Source organism: Uloborus diversus, chromosome 3 (genome assembly GCF_026930045.1).
Source record: "Uloborus diversus isolate 005 chromosome 3, Udiv.v.3.1, whole genome shotgun sequence".
In the NCBI taxonomy this organism is placed as follows: Eukaryota; Metazoa; Arthropoda; class Arachnida; order Araneae; family Uloboridae; genus Uloborus; species Uloborus diversus.
In genome coordinates, this window is record NC_072733.1 from 52061916 (window position 1) to 52079823 (window position 17908).

Below are 17908 nucleotides of genomic sequence, written 5' to 3' on the forward strand. Positions count from 1 at the left end.
ATTCCTCTGTTCCGTTACAAATACAAATACAAATACAAATGTGACGACCAGCAACAGGCTCTGGGCCCAGCTAGGCTGGTCCTAGTCAATTAATTAGTCCCCAATGAAGATCAATGGCCCTCTTAAAGCTATCCACTCCTTTGCTCATTACCGCCTCTTCCGGTAAGCTATTCCAAGTGCCCACGACCCTGCTAAAGTAGTAGTTTTTCCTGATTTCCAAGTTAGCCTGAGATTTAAATAGCTTAAAACAATGACCCCTTCTCCTGCTTTCCCCGCAAAAATTTAATCCATTTACATTTTTCATTTTGATAAATTTAAATAACTGAATCATGTCCCCTCTGACTCTCCTTTGCTCCAGGCTATACATATGCAGTACATTGTCTATTACCATGGGATAGTGCATAGACATGCCATTCAGCTCTCAAGTTGACATCCATTTCATAATTACATAAATTAACAAAGTTCTTTCTATTTTTGTTGTGTATTTCAGTAAAGTATTTCGGTATGCCACATACTGTGTCACCACTAGAACTATAATACTACTGTATGAGTTCATTTTCTTAAAACTACAGTGAAGCAAGAAATGAAAAACACTTTTTTTCACCCTTCAACTATGTAGATAATGCTTTTGCATGTGTTTAGGCAGGTTATATAAGTTAATGAGAGTATGTTTGTATGTATTTAAAATTTGTGTCTGTAGATTATCAGTATAGTCTATAAATGAACTAAAGCTGTCAATCAAGTATGAACTACTCATTCATGTCCAAATATTTCTATGTTATCAAATCAAAATAATTATTTTTATACTTGCAATATGGTTTTTCAGTATAATATATTACGTAGAGCACAATATACGTAATTTAAAAAGATGCAATGAAGTTTTCAAACTTTTAATTTCTGTTTTAGTGTGTGAATTAAATAGCAAAATTCCTCAATTTCAAAGACCTGTATCTTTTTCACAAACCAAATACACAAAACAATATATATAACATGCAAATGTCATTTTTCCGATTTTTGAGGAGCTGTAATCTTTAAGGGGTAAAAAAAACACACAGCAACAGTTACATATTCTTATTAACACGGTTTCAGTGATTAGTTTTTGCTGTTTTTCATTTTGTGTTTCTGTCCAATACTCGAGTTATCTCACTTTGAAATGAGTAAAATTTTTACATTTGACCATGAACTTTAAACTGTTGCCATTATTTTAATTATTAAGCTACAGCCACATAACTCAGCATGTAAGACTATCATCTTATGCACTTTAACATCAAAGCATAAAATTAACTGCCATAAATGAAATTCAAAGATTTTGGCCAAAATGTAAAGGCCTAAAAGTCCCATTTTTGACTAGGAAAATCACTTTGATGACCTCTGAAAAATCAAAGTTCCAGTTTAGAGAAAAAATAAAAGTGGTTTTGAACATCTTTCATGTGCAGCTTTTTGGGACATGAGTTTCAAAAAAACTAAAAATGGTCGAGCACACTCATTCGTCGAACCTGTGTGGATTGATGCTCTTACCAAATAATCTCAAAAACTTAAATATTTAGTGATTGCCTTTCAATATGTTAATAAAGGGTCTTTCAATAAGAACAGTCAGATGTTGAATTGGAATAAAGCAAAGCAGTGCACGAGGCATTAATGAAATTCGTTTTTCTTTAAAAGGCCCATATATGCCATTTTGTATGAAATATATGAGGGTAAATCAAATCTAAACCAGAATTTCTTTTAAAAAATTGTATCAACCAAATACATTTTACATAAACCATCTTTTTTTACATAGGTTCCTTCCTCTGATACACATTTTTTCCATCATTCCTTCTATCATACCTTCCTTCATTTTTCTTGAAAAAAAAAAAAAAAAAGCTACTGTTAGCCCTACACACTAACTCAGCCAAACTCTGTTTTCCATTGACTGACACTATTGACAAACGGTAAAAATTCATGAACATGCACAAAGGTTCAAGATCAGTTTATACGTGCATGTTAGATTTATATTCATCAGATTTTCACAAAAAATAATCTGAAACTTTTCTAACAGCCCTTGTACACTACTACTTATTTTTAAAACGCAATGAAAAGTTAGCTTACCAATAAGACATTTTATTAAAATGCTCTGTAAATGTAGTAAGATTTGGACTAAGCTCTTCTTTTTGTTCTTTTGCCCAAAGAAGCACCTCTGGAATCTGAAGAATATTCACAGATTATACAAACTTCTCAAACACATTTAGATTTTAAGACTGCTTACTTTCAAAAAATATATCAAATTTTGTAATTAAATTCATGCTAATATGTATAAAGGATGTGTGACATATAACTAGCTCATCTGTATAAAAAAAAACGATTTTTCTTTGTCTTAATTACATAGTTTTTACCAAAGCAGAATATTGAATAGGAGAGTGAACTTAAGAACAAAATAGAGTAAAGTATCGAACTAATCACAGGTACTTCAAAAGTATTTGATAAATTCTGGGAAGCATGCACATGAAGCAAAAAGAAATGCATAATTGGTTGAATTATATTTTAATGTTGAGGTACACATTATAACTGACAAAACACTCAGCAGTAGCTTTAGATTACAAAATTAAATTCTTCTTTTTCCCTTCAGAAGTGCGGTTATTAGCTAATGGCAAATCAGATGTGAGATAAAACAAATAGTAGTAAATGCAAATTAAGGAGACTAGCTATATCGGGAGTGGTGAACCTTTTTCAGGTGAGTGCCAGTCTGGAGAAAAAACATGACACTTTAGAGTTTTTTTGAGTCTGAGGAGAGAATATATAAAATGATATGATAAATTCAAACTTAGGTTTTATTGTTAATAAACATTTTTAAAGGCTCTCAATCAGTTAGGTTACTTGTTTTTAAAAAATGAATAACTTGAAAGATACACTGGTAAACAATTATGTTAGCACAGTAGATCTCTGGTCACATTGCTTAGTTCAATTAAGCCCCCTGCTTTGTATTTCATTTCAAATAATTCTTAAATAGTCTACTTAATGAAGTAAATGAACTTGAAGCATTTCTATCAAGTCTGGATTGTATTGGGATTAGTTCTTGAAGATGTTAACAAAATTATTTGTTTTCTTGAATGAGATTTTGTTTTTTGTATATTTACTAAAACATTTGCTCACAAACACATCTTGAGCCAAACCTACAACAATATCCAATGGCAAAATTTAACAAATTTGAAAAAAATGTTGGCACATACAGTTGACTCTCTGTTTAACAACTTTCAAGGGACCACAAAAAACCTCCCTAAGTAGAAAGTGTCGTTGAATAGAATGCTTTTAACACTATAGTGGAACATCTGGGACCATGAAAAGTCATCGTTAAATAGAGCAATGTTAAACAGAGAACCTACTGTATTTCTATCATAGTTAGGAAAATTTTTTCATTTAACATAGGTAAGTCCAGCATTACTGTGAAATGTGCTTATCTTTCTTCTCCAAAAGTAAGATGAAAAAAGGCAAAAGTTTATTTTAAAGCACAGATACACAAACAATAAAGGTGGGAAACATAAATTTTTTTCCTGTAATTTAAAATTTAAATTATTTATATGTTTTTACAAAATGGTGCGAAAATCTAAATTGAATAGCGAATTACCGTTCTTTAACAGCAAGAACTCAATGAGAACTTTCTTTTTTCATCAAAATATTTTAAAACAAACTCCATTACACTAAAATATCTTATGAGTATTTTTGCTTTGGAAAGATGACACACACTACACTGAAGGAGTAAAATCTCATTAGCCTCTTCCATTTTGTTCAGGAAAAGTTCATAATATCATCTTCGATTCAGAACTATAACAATCTTAAATCAAGAGCAAGAGCTTGCATTTTGTTAACATAGGTCACTAAGTGTCAGTAATAGAAGAAAAGTTATTAGTCCTTGCCACAAAGAAATTCTGGATGGATAGTGCAATGTTTTACTAAACTTTATGCAATGTTTTACTTTTAAACCTTTTTTTCACAAACGATTTGGAAATAACGGAACAAATCCTTTTATGCTGCTAAACATGCAAGGTGCTCCATCTGTGCAAACAATTTCTTATTTCGTCAACTCTGTTTTTTTTTTAAATTCAAATACATTTTTTTTAATTCTTAAAAAAAGTCCTTGCATGTAGCTAAAATTAGTTGATAGAAATCGACAAGTTCTTATTAAACTTTGGTTACATTATTTCTGATTATTGATACAAGCCATATAATGATTATGAAAGCAACATGTAGTTGCCTCTCACAGTGGACAGGTAAGAGGGGAGAATGCAGTGGGGGGCGCCGTTTACTAAAGCACTCCTAACCTGAAAATTGTTAAACCCCAAAAAAGGTGCAATTGACGCAACAAAACAAGGGGTTTATAAAGACTACATAAGCTTATAGTCCTATTTTTGTTGGTTAATAAGTAAAATTCCTTTTTTGTACACAAGCAAAAAATGTGACAAAAATACTCAAAACAATTTTTTTTTAAATAAGTACTTCACCAAAACTATTTAACTATTTAGCAAACCAATAAAATCTAAAATATCACTATCAAGTTTGTTCAAAATTACCATATTATTATCAACCTGTTAAAAAAAAGGGAAATAGCAACATAAGAACAGCTTCATATGGCATCACACAAAGAGGAAAAAAAAGAACTAACAAAAATGGGGTTATTTTGCCTACTTAATAATATATAAGTTAAAAGAAGGAACATTTTACAGCATGGAGCCGATTCCAAAAATGTACTGAACGATCACCCAACATTAAAAATGATGATGCATATCTATGGCAGATTGTATGATAGTGAAATAATAAAAATAACAAATAAAAAAGGGAGAAAAATGAATCGTAAAAATATAAATTTTAGGTATTGAAAACCATGCAGTTTAAAATAGCAGAAATACGTTTCTGTAATGATAATGCAAAACAAAGATGCATGTTCAAAAAAAGAAAGAAAAAAGAAATGGGAATACAATACAATTAAGGGGAAAAAAATGCAGTAAATAAGTTTATAACAAATGACAAGGGTATTTCAAATGAATTCACTAAAAAAGGAATGATTAAATATTAAAATACATTACAAAAAATCTTTTGGAGGAATTATTAGTGATCTAGTTCTCCTTTCAATATTAAAAGTTAACTTATTTTCTTAGCAACAGCTAAATTTAATTTTTTAACTTCCTTCATCTATTTATTCAGAATGAATTATTTACAAAAGAATTAGAGATGGGGGTGTATATTAATTGCTAATTAATAATCTGAAATGAGCATATCAAATTACAAAGCATAACTGTATGTGATCTATATTTCAGCTACACATCTGCCGTGGGAAGGTAAAGTCAGTGTCTGCAAATGTTTCATTTTTTTAATCTATGTACTGTAACTTTATTGTACAAGCAAGCTTATTTCATTTCCGCTGAAAATAAAGCATAAAAAGAAGTAAAATTCTATACTTCCCTACATTTAGGATGGAATACCAAAACAAATTTATCAAATACTATCTCAAAAACTCATTTCTGAAGATATTGTACTTTACCTTCTCACAGCGAACCTGACCTTGCCAAAAAGTGAGGGTTAAATGAAAGAAGAAAAACACTCTATTAATGCAAAAAAGATAATCCCTGAAAGTTACAAGAATTAATAACTCTATCCCCAAAAAGCACTTGCATTGAACGGTTAATTTAGAGCAAGTGATAATTCCCAAGAAAATTATAAAGAAATGCCTGTAACACAAGAGCAAAAAAACTTACTTCAATCTTCTGAAAGAGATCTGCGTCTAACACAGTCATTTGTTCGGCAATACTTTCAGATTTGAAATCCAGAAGAGAAGCTTTGTGAGTTGTTACAGCCATTGAAGACAAAAGTACTGGAACATTCAAGAGACTTCTTTGTTTCAAATCACATTTTTCTACAACTTTTTTCCTCAGCGCTCGAGCAAGCAGTAAATCTCCACGACTAACAAGTTGGGCATATAAAATCCATTAAAATTTTTAAAACTTCTTCATTAACATCAGTGAGACTAGAAAAAAAATGTTAATGTAAAACTTAGACAGAACCAAATTATGCTACAATAAAAAAATATATAAATAAACCATGAAAACATAAAAAAGCACTGCAATATATATATATATATATATATATATATATATATATATATATATATATATATATATATATATATATATATATATATATATATATTGATATATATGTATATATGTATATATATATGTATATATATATATATATATATGTATATATATATATATGTATATATATATATGTATATATATATATATGTATATATATATATATGTATATATATATATGTATATATATATATGTATATATATATATATATATATATATATATATATGTATATGTATATACACTGAAGAGCCAAAAAAACTGGTATAGGCATGCGTATGCAAATAAATTGATATGGAACCAATCAGAATACGGCGCTGCGGTCGGCAACGACTATATAAGACAACAAGAGTCTGACACAGTTGTTAGATCGGTTACTGCTGATACAATGGCAGGTTATCACGATTTAAGTGAGTTTGAACGTGGTGTTATAGTCGGCGCACGAGAAATGGGACATAGCATCTCCGAGGTAGAGGAGAAATTTGGATTTTCCCGTACGACAATTTCACGAGTGTACAGTGAATATAAAGATTCCGGTAAAACATCCAGTCTTCGACATCGCTGCGGCCGAAAAATGATCGTGAATGAACGGGACCAACGAAGATTGCGAAACATCATTAAACGTGACAGAAAAGCAACCCTTCCGCAAATTGCTGCAGATTTCAATGCTGGGCCATCAACAAGTGTCAGCATGCGAACAATTCAACGAAACATCATTAATATGGGATTTCGGAGCCGAAGACCCACTCGTGTACCCTTGATGACTGCTCGACACAAAGCTTTGCGCCTCGCCTGGGCCCGGTGAACACCAGCACTGGACTGTTGAAGACTGGAAACACGTTGCCTGGTCTGATGAGTCTCATTTTCAACTGTATCGAGCGGATGGACGCGTACAGGTTTGGAGAAAACCCCATGAATCCATGGACCCTGCATGTCAACAGGGGACTGTTCAAGCTGGTGAAGGCTCTGTGATGGTATGGGATGTGTGCAGTGGGGCTGATATGGGACCACTGATACGTCTTGATGTGTCTGTGACAGGTGCCACGTACGTAAGCATCCTGTCTAATCATTTGCACCCATTCATGACCATTGTGCATTCCGACGGACTTGGGCTATTCCAGCAGGACAATGCGACAGCCCACACGTCCAAAATTGCTGTAGAGTGGCTCCAGGTACATTCTTCTGACTTTAAACAGCTCCGCTGGCCACCAAAATCTCCAGACATGAACATTATTGAGCATATTTGGGATGCTTTGCAACGTGATGTTCAGAAGAGATCTCCCCCTCCTCGTACTCTTAGCGAATTATGGACAGCCTTGCAGGATTCATGGTGTCAATTGGATCTAGCACTACTACAGACATTAATCGAGTCCATGCCACGTCGTGTTGCGACACTTCTGCGTGCTCGCGGAGGCCCTACACGATATTAAGCAGGTGTACCAGTTTTTTTGGCTCTTCAGGTCATATGTATATGTATATATATTAGGGTGGTCCTTATTTTTGAACTTGCAGATATTTTATACGACGCCCCCTCAATTTGTTCCATTATACAAATAAATGATCCTTGCAAAATTTTAAGTCAATCCATGAATATTAACACGTGCCCCTAAGGCCCCCTTCTTTGAATTTCGAAGAAAAAATTGCGGATTTTCTCATTTTTATTTAAAAATATTCTAACGTTTTATATTTAAAGCAATTTTGAACCTCAATAGAGGCTGCTACTTCCAGACCGACCATTCTCACATCTTCATTCTGTAAAATTTAACATGTTACAGAGGGTACATGTACACCAATGGCCTTGGGTCAAGCGTACCGCTTTTCTGCTCTTGTTCCAACCAAGCGGCAGGGGAATGTTTCTTCCCACCAAGATAGACACAGGGGATTCTATAGGCCATTAATGAATGGCCTAGGCCATTAATGAATGATCTTTGACAACAACAAATTGCACCCTCCATGCTTTGGGGGTTTTGATTTACAAAATTCCCTGTATGTAATAGGTGTGGCAAGTAGAGTCACAAGGTTTCAATGTTATAAATAAAAGTAATTGTGATTATATTTTAAGTCGCTGTTCTTTAGTTATAAACATACCTAAATGCTTATGCGATTTTTAATTTTTAAAATATAAATTTCAAAAAATCCTCGATTACTCCTAGCACAGGGCTCCTAACACATTTTAGCCATAGAAAAGGGTAAAAGAGGTCCACTTTGAATCAAAAAGGGGACCAAAGAGGACCTGTTAGGATTAAAAAGAGGACCTTGGGAGGACCATTCATAGTTAAACCCAGGGAAGCAACAAAAGGTAAATTAACTGCCTGGCACTAAATATGTGAAGATAATTCGTTAATTAACCATAATAATGAATTTTAATGTTAAATCCTTATCACCAACTGCACAACTGAATTTTTTATCCATTGAATTATATTATTTACACAAACATTTGGATGGGGGGGGGGGGGTGACAAGCAAGCATGTAACTAACCATCTTACAGAGTAACTTTAATTGTAAAATAAATTTTCTATTAATTAACAGGTAAAAACTATCTAATTAAAAATAATCACCTAAGTGACCGATGAATAAGTGCATACCCAATAAAGACTTTTTAGATTCAGTTAAACACCTTAGCACATAGTAGTTTACAAAATTTTCACATAACCAGTTTAAAGAGAATTCATTTTGATATAAGGTACCTTAAGACAAGAAGATATAGTTTAGAGGCCAGGAGGTCCCCTCCCCTTCCACAGCCCTTGGTTTTTACATACAGTGGCTCCCAAAAGTGTTCGTACACCTACGACTTTCAATGGAATAGGCCATTATCCATTGGTTAGAATTGATATTTCGGAATAGGTATTTTATTATAAGATCTATGATCTATTTTTAACAAAACTACATGAAAATTTTTAATAAAACATTAAAACATAATTTTTAAAAAATTAAAAACCGAAAATTGCCGGAAATTTTATCTCACAAAAGTCTTCGTACACTTTGAAAAAATGTCAAAAAATTAGTATATAATCTAACTTTTTACAAAGTTATTATTTAGTAGAATATCATGCAGTATCAACAACAGCTTTTAAACGTATGGGAATAGATTTCATTGTTTTTTCTTTCTTTTTTTATGCAATTTCTGGGTAAGTATTCAGCCGCTCTTCGAGTCTTACTGTTTCTAGTTCGCTTTTCGTTTCAATGGTGTATTTTCGTAATCCAGCTACCAGATATCTCCAGATATGTTCCATTAAGTTTAAATCTGGCGATTGAGGAGATATTTCTAAACGTAAGAGCAAATTTTGAGGCACCAAACGCAAAAGCCTGCTTCTTGTCGTTATCTTGATAAAAAACAAAGTTGTTTCCGGTTACCAAATTATGGGCTAATAGTTTAAAATTGCTTTTTAAAATATTTAAATAAACAGAATGATTCATTATTTCATCAAAAAATTCCAAATTTCCAAGTTCTGATGCTGTAATGCCCCCTCACACTAGAACACCTTCACCGTCCTGATTAACTGATCCAACTAAGTTCCTAAGATGAAATTCCTCATTTTTTCTTCCATTTACAATTATACAACAATTGAACCCAAAGTGTTAAATTTATTTTTATCTATAAGTAAGACGTTGTTCCAAAACATTTTGAGCTTATTTATCATTGATATTACGACGGAAAGCGTAAGCTTACTGTTTTTCGTACGAACAAGAAAATTTCTGCAGGAAGAGGTCCCATTTAATCCAGCTAAATACAGAACTTGGCGAACAATTTTAGGTGAAAATTAAACGTAAAATGTTTCATTCAATTCTGCAGAAACTTTTTCAGCACTCAAATGTGTATTTTTCATAATTTTTTTAATTGTAAACCTCTGATCACGCATTGTTGACTTTGCCAGTTGACCTTTTCTTACCTTGTTTTCGATCCGATTCCTTTCTTTAAAGCATTTTATCAAGCACTTTACTATAGAATGGAATAAATTAAGTAATTTAGAGACATTTTAAACCAATTTACCACTACTGTGGGGGAAAAATTCAACTTTCGAATGGTGTTTGTGGTTCTTTTCGAATACCAGCCATTTTAAAGTAATAAGCACAATATTAAGGAATAAATACACAAAAAATCAAAGCCAAATGACCTTTAAGGGTCAACACAATGCAAAGATAATAAAAAAACGCCATGTGATAACTTTAATCACGATTTTATTCGAAAATATTTCAGTGTACGATGACTTTTGTGGCGTATTTTTTCTCTTTCTCTTCGTTTTTCAACAAATTTCAAAAAGAAAATCTGGCAATATTTTTAAAAAAACTACTGGGTTTTATTCAGAATGGCATAGGAATGCTGTGAAAAAAAAAAGGACTTCATATTCGAATTCAGTTTTGCGTTATTTTGGTTTTACTTCAAAATTTCAAGGTGTACGAACACTTTTGGGAGCCACTGTATTTCCAGTCTAAATATGGTAAGTTTAGATACACATGAGAGTTTATGACCAAACACCAAAACAGGAGGTAATTTCTGGCTACGCTACTGACTGACTAAGTTCAAAAATATTAGAGGATTGCCAAATCATTCATTAGTATGCTAAGTATCCAAATCATTTCTTCATATGTATGCGTTAGTTGTTCAGACACCAAAAAATGTTGTAACTATCTTCATGTATATATAAAAATTAGTGAGAAAGAAAATTTTTTATTAAAGTCATCACACCCAAAAATATACAAATGCTGCTCAAGCGATAAATACACTGAATGTAAATTTGAGCCTGCTTTTACTGGATAACTTAATGTAATACATAAATGTGTAATTTCAGATTCACAGAGCTATATTTTCAAATTGAAAATACTCATTATGAGTATTTAAAAAAAATAAGGATACAACGTTTTAGTTTTTAAAAATAAAATTAAATAATATAATTTGAGGTAGCACATGTCAAAACAGCTTCCAATTTTCAAAAATATTAAAATAATTACAAGATACAAAAGAATTGAAATCTTGAACACGAGAATCAAATTTTCGCGAAGTATGTTCACTGTTGGCATAATTTCCAAAAAAAAAAAAAAAAAAAAGATTCTCTAAAACTAAACATGACTAAAATTGAACATAAAATACGCTAGTCTAGGATAGCATATGTGAAAATAACATTCGATTGCGCAAAATATCAAAATTTGTACAAGATGCAAAAAGATTGAAATCTCAAATACAAGAAGCAATTCTTCGTGAAGTTCGAGTTTGTGCAATGCTGCTATATTCCAAAAAATAAGAAAGTTTATTATCTATTAAAATTAAACAAAAAATAAGCTAATCTATGGTGGTGTATGCCAAAATAACTTCCGACTGCAAAAAATATCAAAATATTAAGAAGATGCAAAAAGATTGAAATCTCAAACACGAAAAGCAATTTTCCGCGAGGTGCTAGTAAGTTCAATGTTGCCATGGTTTCGAAAAAAAAGTAGAGTATTATCTATTAAAATGAAACAAAAAATAAGCTAATCTATTATGGAGTGTGTCAAAATAACTTCTGATTGACAAAAATATCAAATTATTTACAAGATACAAAAAGATTGAAACCTCACACACGACAAGCACTTTCCGCGAAGTGCAAGAAAGTTCAATGCTACTATGGTTCCAAAAATAAAAAAGTTAATTGTCTATTAAAATTAACCAAAAAATAAGCTAATCTGAGGAGGTGTTATGTCAAAATAACCTCCGATTGCGAAAAATATCAAAATAATTACAAGATGCAAAGAGATTGAAATCTCAAAACCCTGCAAGCAATTTTCGGCGAGTCCAAGAAAGTTTAATGTTACCATGGTTCCGAAAAAAAAGGAGGTTATTATCTATCGGAATTAAACATAAAATAAGCTAATCTAAGTTAATGAATGTTAAAATAACTTCTGGTTGTCAAAAACATCAAAATATTAACAAGATGCAAAAAGATTGAACTCGCAAACGCAGGAAGTAATTTTACGCGATGCTACATATCGAACACAAGTTCAGAAAATTGCAGTGATGAAACATTCTTGATTTTTTTTCAAGTTTTCTCAAGGGCGTACGAACTTGTGAGGAATTTCGATAGTAAAATGCTTTGATTTGACGTCATAACTCCTCCCCCAAACCTCTCCATTTGCTAGATTTCCATGTTACAGCGGTTGAAGGAGGAGTAATGACGTTAATCTGAAGCGAAAAAGAAGTTCAATAGAAAAACGGCGTTGCGGCCGCGTGTTCGGGCGTAACAAACGTCAGTACACAGTATCTTGTAATGTGATGAAAATTTCTAAAATCTGATTTTTGAGTAAAAACAATACAAAAGCGGACTAAACGGACCAAAATGTTAAAAAGCGGTCTAAAGCGGACTTTATTCTAAAAAACGGACTTTGGCGGGAAAAGCGGACCATTTGGGAGCCCTGCTAGCATGAAAATGTACTGCATTTTACATAGCTAAAATATAAATTTAAAAAAAATATCCAGATCGGAACAATGTAGAAATCTATACTTTAAATTAATTTTCTTCTATTTCAATACATAGTCCTTTATTATCATCTAATTCTTCTTGCAATTCACGACATTTAAAAACCAAAATGGGCATCTATCCTAACCTGTTGAACTTTTGTTTTCTACAGCTGGTCTACCACAATGCAAAAAAGCTTGTCAACTATTGATATCTGCTCACCTTTCATCACTGTCAGACAAATGCCATATGAGAGATAAAGATGTTGTTCATTTATTAACAGTAGATGCAGTAAATTTAAATCCAAACAACCTTCATATCAATCGTATATTCCTTAAGAGAGCAAGAGAAAATTTTCGAGAGGTAAAATTAAATTTCATGAATTTAAATTTAGATTTTGTAGTTATTTATTCACTGGGATACAAAGCTACATCCAGATGTAACTGGAAAAAGAACGCCGACAGAATTACTGTGATAGCTTCAGGTCCTAATATTGAATAGCTACTCGGAATTCCTTACATACTTCTTCAGTTGTATATGATATCTTAGATGATAGCTCTTTATTGCTAACTGTTCTAGCTGTAGTGTTTCATACAACGACTTGCAATACAAACCGTAAAAATTGTGCATGCAAATTTTTAAAACAAAAACTGAACGATGATATATTACAATTGGATTGCTATCATCATACACTTGAAATCGTACTGCGGAGTGTGTCCTTAAAGAAGTTCTTGCCTTTCTTAGTTCTAGATCAGATATTCAATTACTTAAGCGCCTCAAAATTTTGTGGAAAGATCTCTATCATTTAGAACTTATAACATTTCAATCAAGTACACATACCACTTAAATTCTAAAAGACGAAGTTGATAAGCTGATGACATATTACTATTCGTAAAAAGCGGCATTGAGAAAGATTACTGAGAATTCTCATAACTAGTAATAATATTTTCTGTTGAATTTCCTCCTACAGGGATATGTTTTCGGCAACCAGGAGCTTATCCCTTAGCCACATGGGTGGCAAAAGGAATTTTTGTTTGAAAATTTTTATATTTAGGAAACAATTTAAATTGACTTTACATGAAAAGAAAGCCCTTCAATGCTGTTTTACAAAGCTGTTTTGCAATTAAATGCTGTAAATGAAGATATGGTTTTTTGCAGCAACCCAATCGAGGCTCCTTTAAATAATATATGTCTGAAAAACTAGCAGCGTACAAAATGTCGACAAACATGCAGCAGAAGCAGTGATTGAAAAATTCATAAATCACTTATGGTATTTAGGGGATAAACTAGTAGCTTTGTCCGTATTGGATGAAGGAGTTAACTTTGAAGATAGGAAAAGACTATTCCAAAAAATGTTTGTGATAAGGAAGACATGTCTGATGACTGTTTAATAAATTTCAGATAACAGTAGATGATTTGGAATACTTTTTTAGTAAAAAAATTTCCATTCTATTCGATTCTATAAAATAAAAATTTTTATATTTTATAAATCGATTCTATAAAGAGGAAGATAATTCCTCTTTATAGAACCAATTACGAGGCAATAAAACTGTTTGATAAGTTACAAATACTAAAAGATTTTTTCCTCCTTGATCTTGATTCACGGCAAAATGAAGGACGCTGTTTAAAGGGAAGAGTGATCGTTAAAATACTAAAAATTGTGAATGATACAACTGAAAGAGGAGCACAATTAATTTTAAGAATTTTACAAATAATTGACCAAATATTAGTCGCAAAAACAATTTATTTTACAGACCGTCCAAAACTATCGGAAAAAAATACACAGTTTCGAGATACATTGAGAAAAGCATACGATTAAAGAAAGTTTCTGAAGCATATTATTTCATTTTTATTCAACGTAATATCTTTATATGATATAAAGTAATTAAAAAGATTAATTTTAGTGCTACCTCACTGTAAAAATATTTTGCAAACCTAGGAAAAACGATGTACTGGGTCTGAAGTAAAAACTGGAAGATTTGTGCGAAAATTATCAAAAGTGTTAAAGTTCAACGGCCTAGGGGCACGTGTTATTATTGACCGATCGAGTTCAAATTTTGCACATGTTACTTTTTATTATAGTGTCACAAAAATAGAGGGCGTCACTTGTTGAATTCCGAAAAAAAAAATTTCCCATATAAATAAGGACCACCCTAATATATATGTATATGTATGTATATGTACATATACATATATATATATATATATATGTATGTGTATGTCATGCCCGTGTCCAGGATTTCAAAAAGGGAGGGGTTCAAACTTTTTTTGCTTAAAACTTAGATTCTCAAAGGAAAGTAACTAAGCATGTTGAATAAACCATTTTAGTTCGATAACCCCCCCCCCCCTTTTTTTTTACCTTTTGTGTTTTTTTTTTTTTAATGAAATCTTTTATTTTTTTTTTACAGTTTAACAACCTGCAAAAGTGGAAAAAACTGTACACATAGTTTGGTGGCCTAGTCTTTTATGCCAGCAAACACTAGTTACTTTCTTTTCTTTTTCCTTAAATAATATTAACAGGAATTTAATGAAAATATAAATTTGATACCAAACAACTGCTGCTTTGCATAGAAGCATTCTTCTGATATGTGAAACGACAAATTCATCCAGCAATTACTAAAGGCGTATCCAAAGGGAAATATTTGAGGATATATCCTTTTCCGAAACCCAATAAGCTTTCCTTTTTTGACCATAAAAAAAACCTAATAGTAAGCAAAGTAACCATTTCCCCTGCCCCTCCATTTTTCTCTCTTCTTTTGGCTACATCATTGTCTAATACTCAGGGCCCGATCGAACCAAACTGGTGCTTAGGTCCCGAGTAGAAGTTGATGCCCCCCCCCCATGAGAAAATCCACACAATTTTAAAGTCAATGTTTCATACTAGAAACCTAATAGACTAGAAACTACATTTTATAGGAACATTACTACATTTAAAAGGAAACCTGGGATTTGAATACCAAACACTTGATAGTCACCATACTAATCACAGTTATAATTACCTTGCTTTAAGGCGAAAAAAAGCTTAAAAACAATTTAAAACTGGCAAAAAAAAAACTTACTAATTCTGACATCAAGCTTTAAAAAGGCTTTTTTCAGGCTTTAACAGAGTCAAATGTGTCGATCAAATAATCGAAATCCAAGTTTGATGTCAATTTTCAATGGTTAATAAGGAAAGCGCCCCAATGGTTAATAAGGAAATTATCCTGTGAAACGCAGCTTTTCAAATGATTTTTAATTCTTTTCAAAAATGAAAAGGAACGTTGAACAGTTGCTGATAGGCAAGGTAAGAAGAAGCTGCAGGGCTGAATCCACATTCGTAAATGTAAATGTATGTGTAATGTTTAGTGATCTTATCCTTTTTAAATATTCTCCAGAAGAAGGGTTACCGTTTGCAAAAATTTGAAAGTGTGTTAATTCTTCTGGAAAATGTTCATCCATGTCATCCGAGTAATTTTTTTTTTTAATTCCAGAAATAAAATGACAACGCCTTTTTTACGTGAAATTTTTTTAACTTTATGAGTCTTAGAGCTGATTTTAAAAAAAAATTGAGCCCCCTCTCCCTTAAATTTGAAAAAACGTAAAATGAGCTTAAAAAAAAGGAAGTAAGTGAATTTAGGCTAGGCTATATATAGATATGTATATGGGGCATTCCAAGGTATTTTTGACATTTATGTAGAGTCCGTAATGTGACCTTTTTTGCCATAACTTTTTAATTTACCGTTTGATTTGTAAATTATTTTAATTTGAGCTGGTGTGTTGGTAGGAAAAGATCAAAATAAAATAATATGCTAATCAAACAGTAAATTAAAAAGTTATGGCAAAAAAGGTCACGTTACGGACTAATTAAATGTCAAAAATACCGTGGAATGCCCCATATATACATGTAGATATATATATACAGTCCAGTCATATTAATGTGACCATCTGTCAAAAGTCAGAATAACCATCTTTCGCAGAGCGGACTGCTGCGAGACATGCAGGAAGAGAGTCACTTAGGTCCCTGAAGGTGTTCTCTGGGATGTTGAGCCATGTCGACTCTAAAAGGCGTGGCCAGCTGCGCTAGATTACGCGGTAAAGGATCCATGGCATGAACAACTCGATCGAGATGGTCCCACAGATGCTCGATTGGGTTTAAGTCAGGTGAGTTTGCTGGCCAGGGGAGGATGGTAAACTCATCCTGGTGCTCTTCGAACCACACACATACACTGGCAGCTGTATGGCACCTCACATTGTCCTGCTGGAAGATGCCATCATCCTGAGGAAAAACAATGCGCATGTAGGGGTGGACATGGTCCGCAAGGACAGATGCGTACTTGTATTGATCCATCGTGCCTTCCACAATGATCAGTGCTCCCGCCTCCAGCTTGGACCGTTCCGGCAATGGTTGCAGGGTGGTTCCTTTCAGAGGTTTCACGCCTTATATGCCAACGTCCATCTGTCCGATGGAGCATAAAACGCGATTCATCTGAAAACGCTACCTGTCGTCACTCAGTGGACGTCCAGCTGCTGTACTGGCGTGCAAATTCTAGCCTTCGTCGTCAATGAACAGCAGTCAGCATAGGTGCACGAACCAAGCGTCTGCTTCGGAGGCCCAGACGCAGCAATGTTCGCTGAATAGTAGTTTGGGAGACACTTTTGGTAGCCCCTTGGTTCATTCTGGTGGTCAGTTGCTCAACGGTAGCCCGTCTATCTGCCCGAACGCATCTCCGTGACCGTCGTTCGCCTCTGTCATCCATGGCCCATGGTGCACCACATTTGCCACGTCGCTGATTTTGGACAGTCCCATTTTGCCATGCAGGGTACACTTTTACCACGGCGGCACGCGAACAGTTCACAAACTCAGCCGTTTCGGAAATGCTTCCACCCTTGGCCCGAAAGCCAGTGATCATGCCCTTTTGGACGTCCGATAAATCACTTCGTTTCTGCATTACGCCAACGATTGAAATATTTTCCGAAGCCCTCACACACACTTTACATATGCTCAAATGCACTGTAATGCCACCTGCCTTCTGTGATTGTTTATTTAACTCTGACGTGGAAAGTATGTGGTGGTCACATTAATGTGACTGGACTGTGTATATATGCATATATATATATATATATATATATATATATATATATATATATATACCTTATTTATATGTGATTTTTTTTTTCGGAATTCAACAAGTGATGCCCCCTAGTTTTGTGACACTATAATAAAAAGTAATCTCAAAATTTGAATTCGATCGGTCAATAATAACACCTGCCCCTAGGACGTTGAACATTCACTTTTGATAATTTTCCCACAAATCTTCAAGTTTTTACTTCAGACCCCCGTACATTGTTTCTCCTAGGTTTGCAAAATATTTTTGC

General features: G+C 33.1%; 1 protein-coding gene across 1 annotated transcript in view; it reads right to left on the reverse strand.

The window, feature by feature from the left end:
* LOC129218738 (rap guanine nucleotide exchange factor 1-like) overlaps nucleotides 1–17908 on the reverse strand; it is a 166908-nt gene that overhangs the window by 53112 nt on the left and 95888 nt on the right. Inside the window, 3 exon segments of the mRNA XM_054853062.1 lie at nucleotides 2089–2183; nucleotides 5727–5945; nucleotides 5947–5995. Of these exon segments, the coding sequence (XP_054709037.1) occupies nucleotides 2089–2183; nucleotides 5727–5945; nucleotides 5947–5995 (363 nt within the window).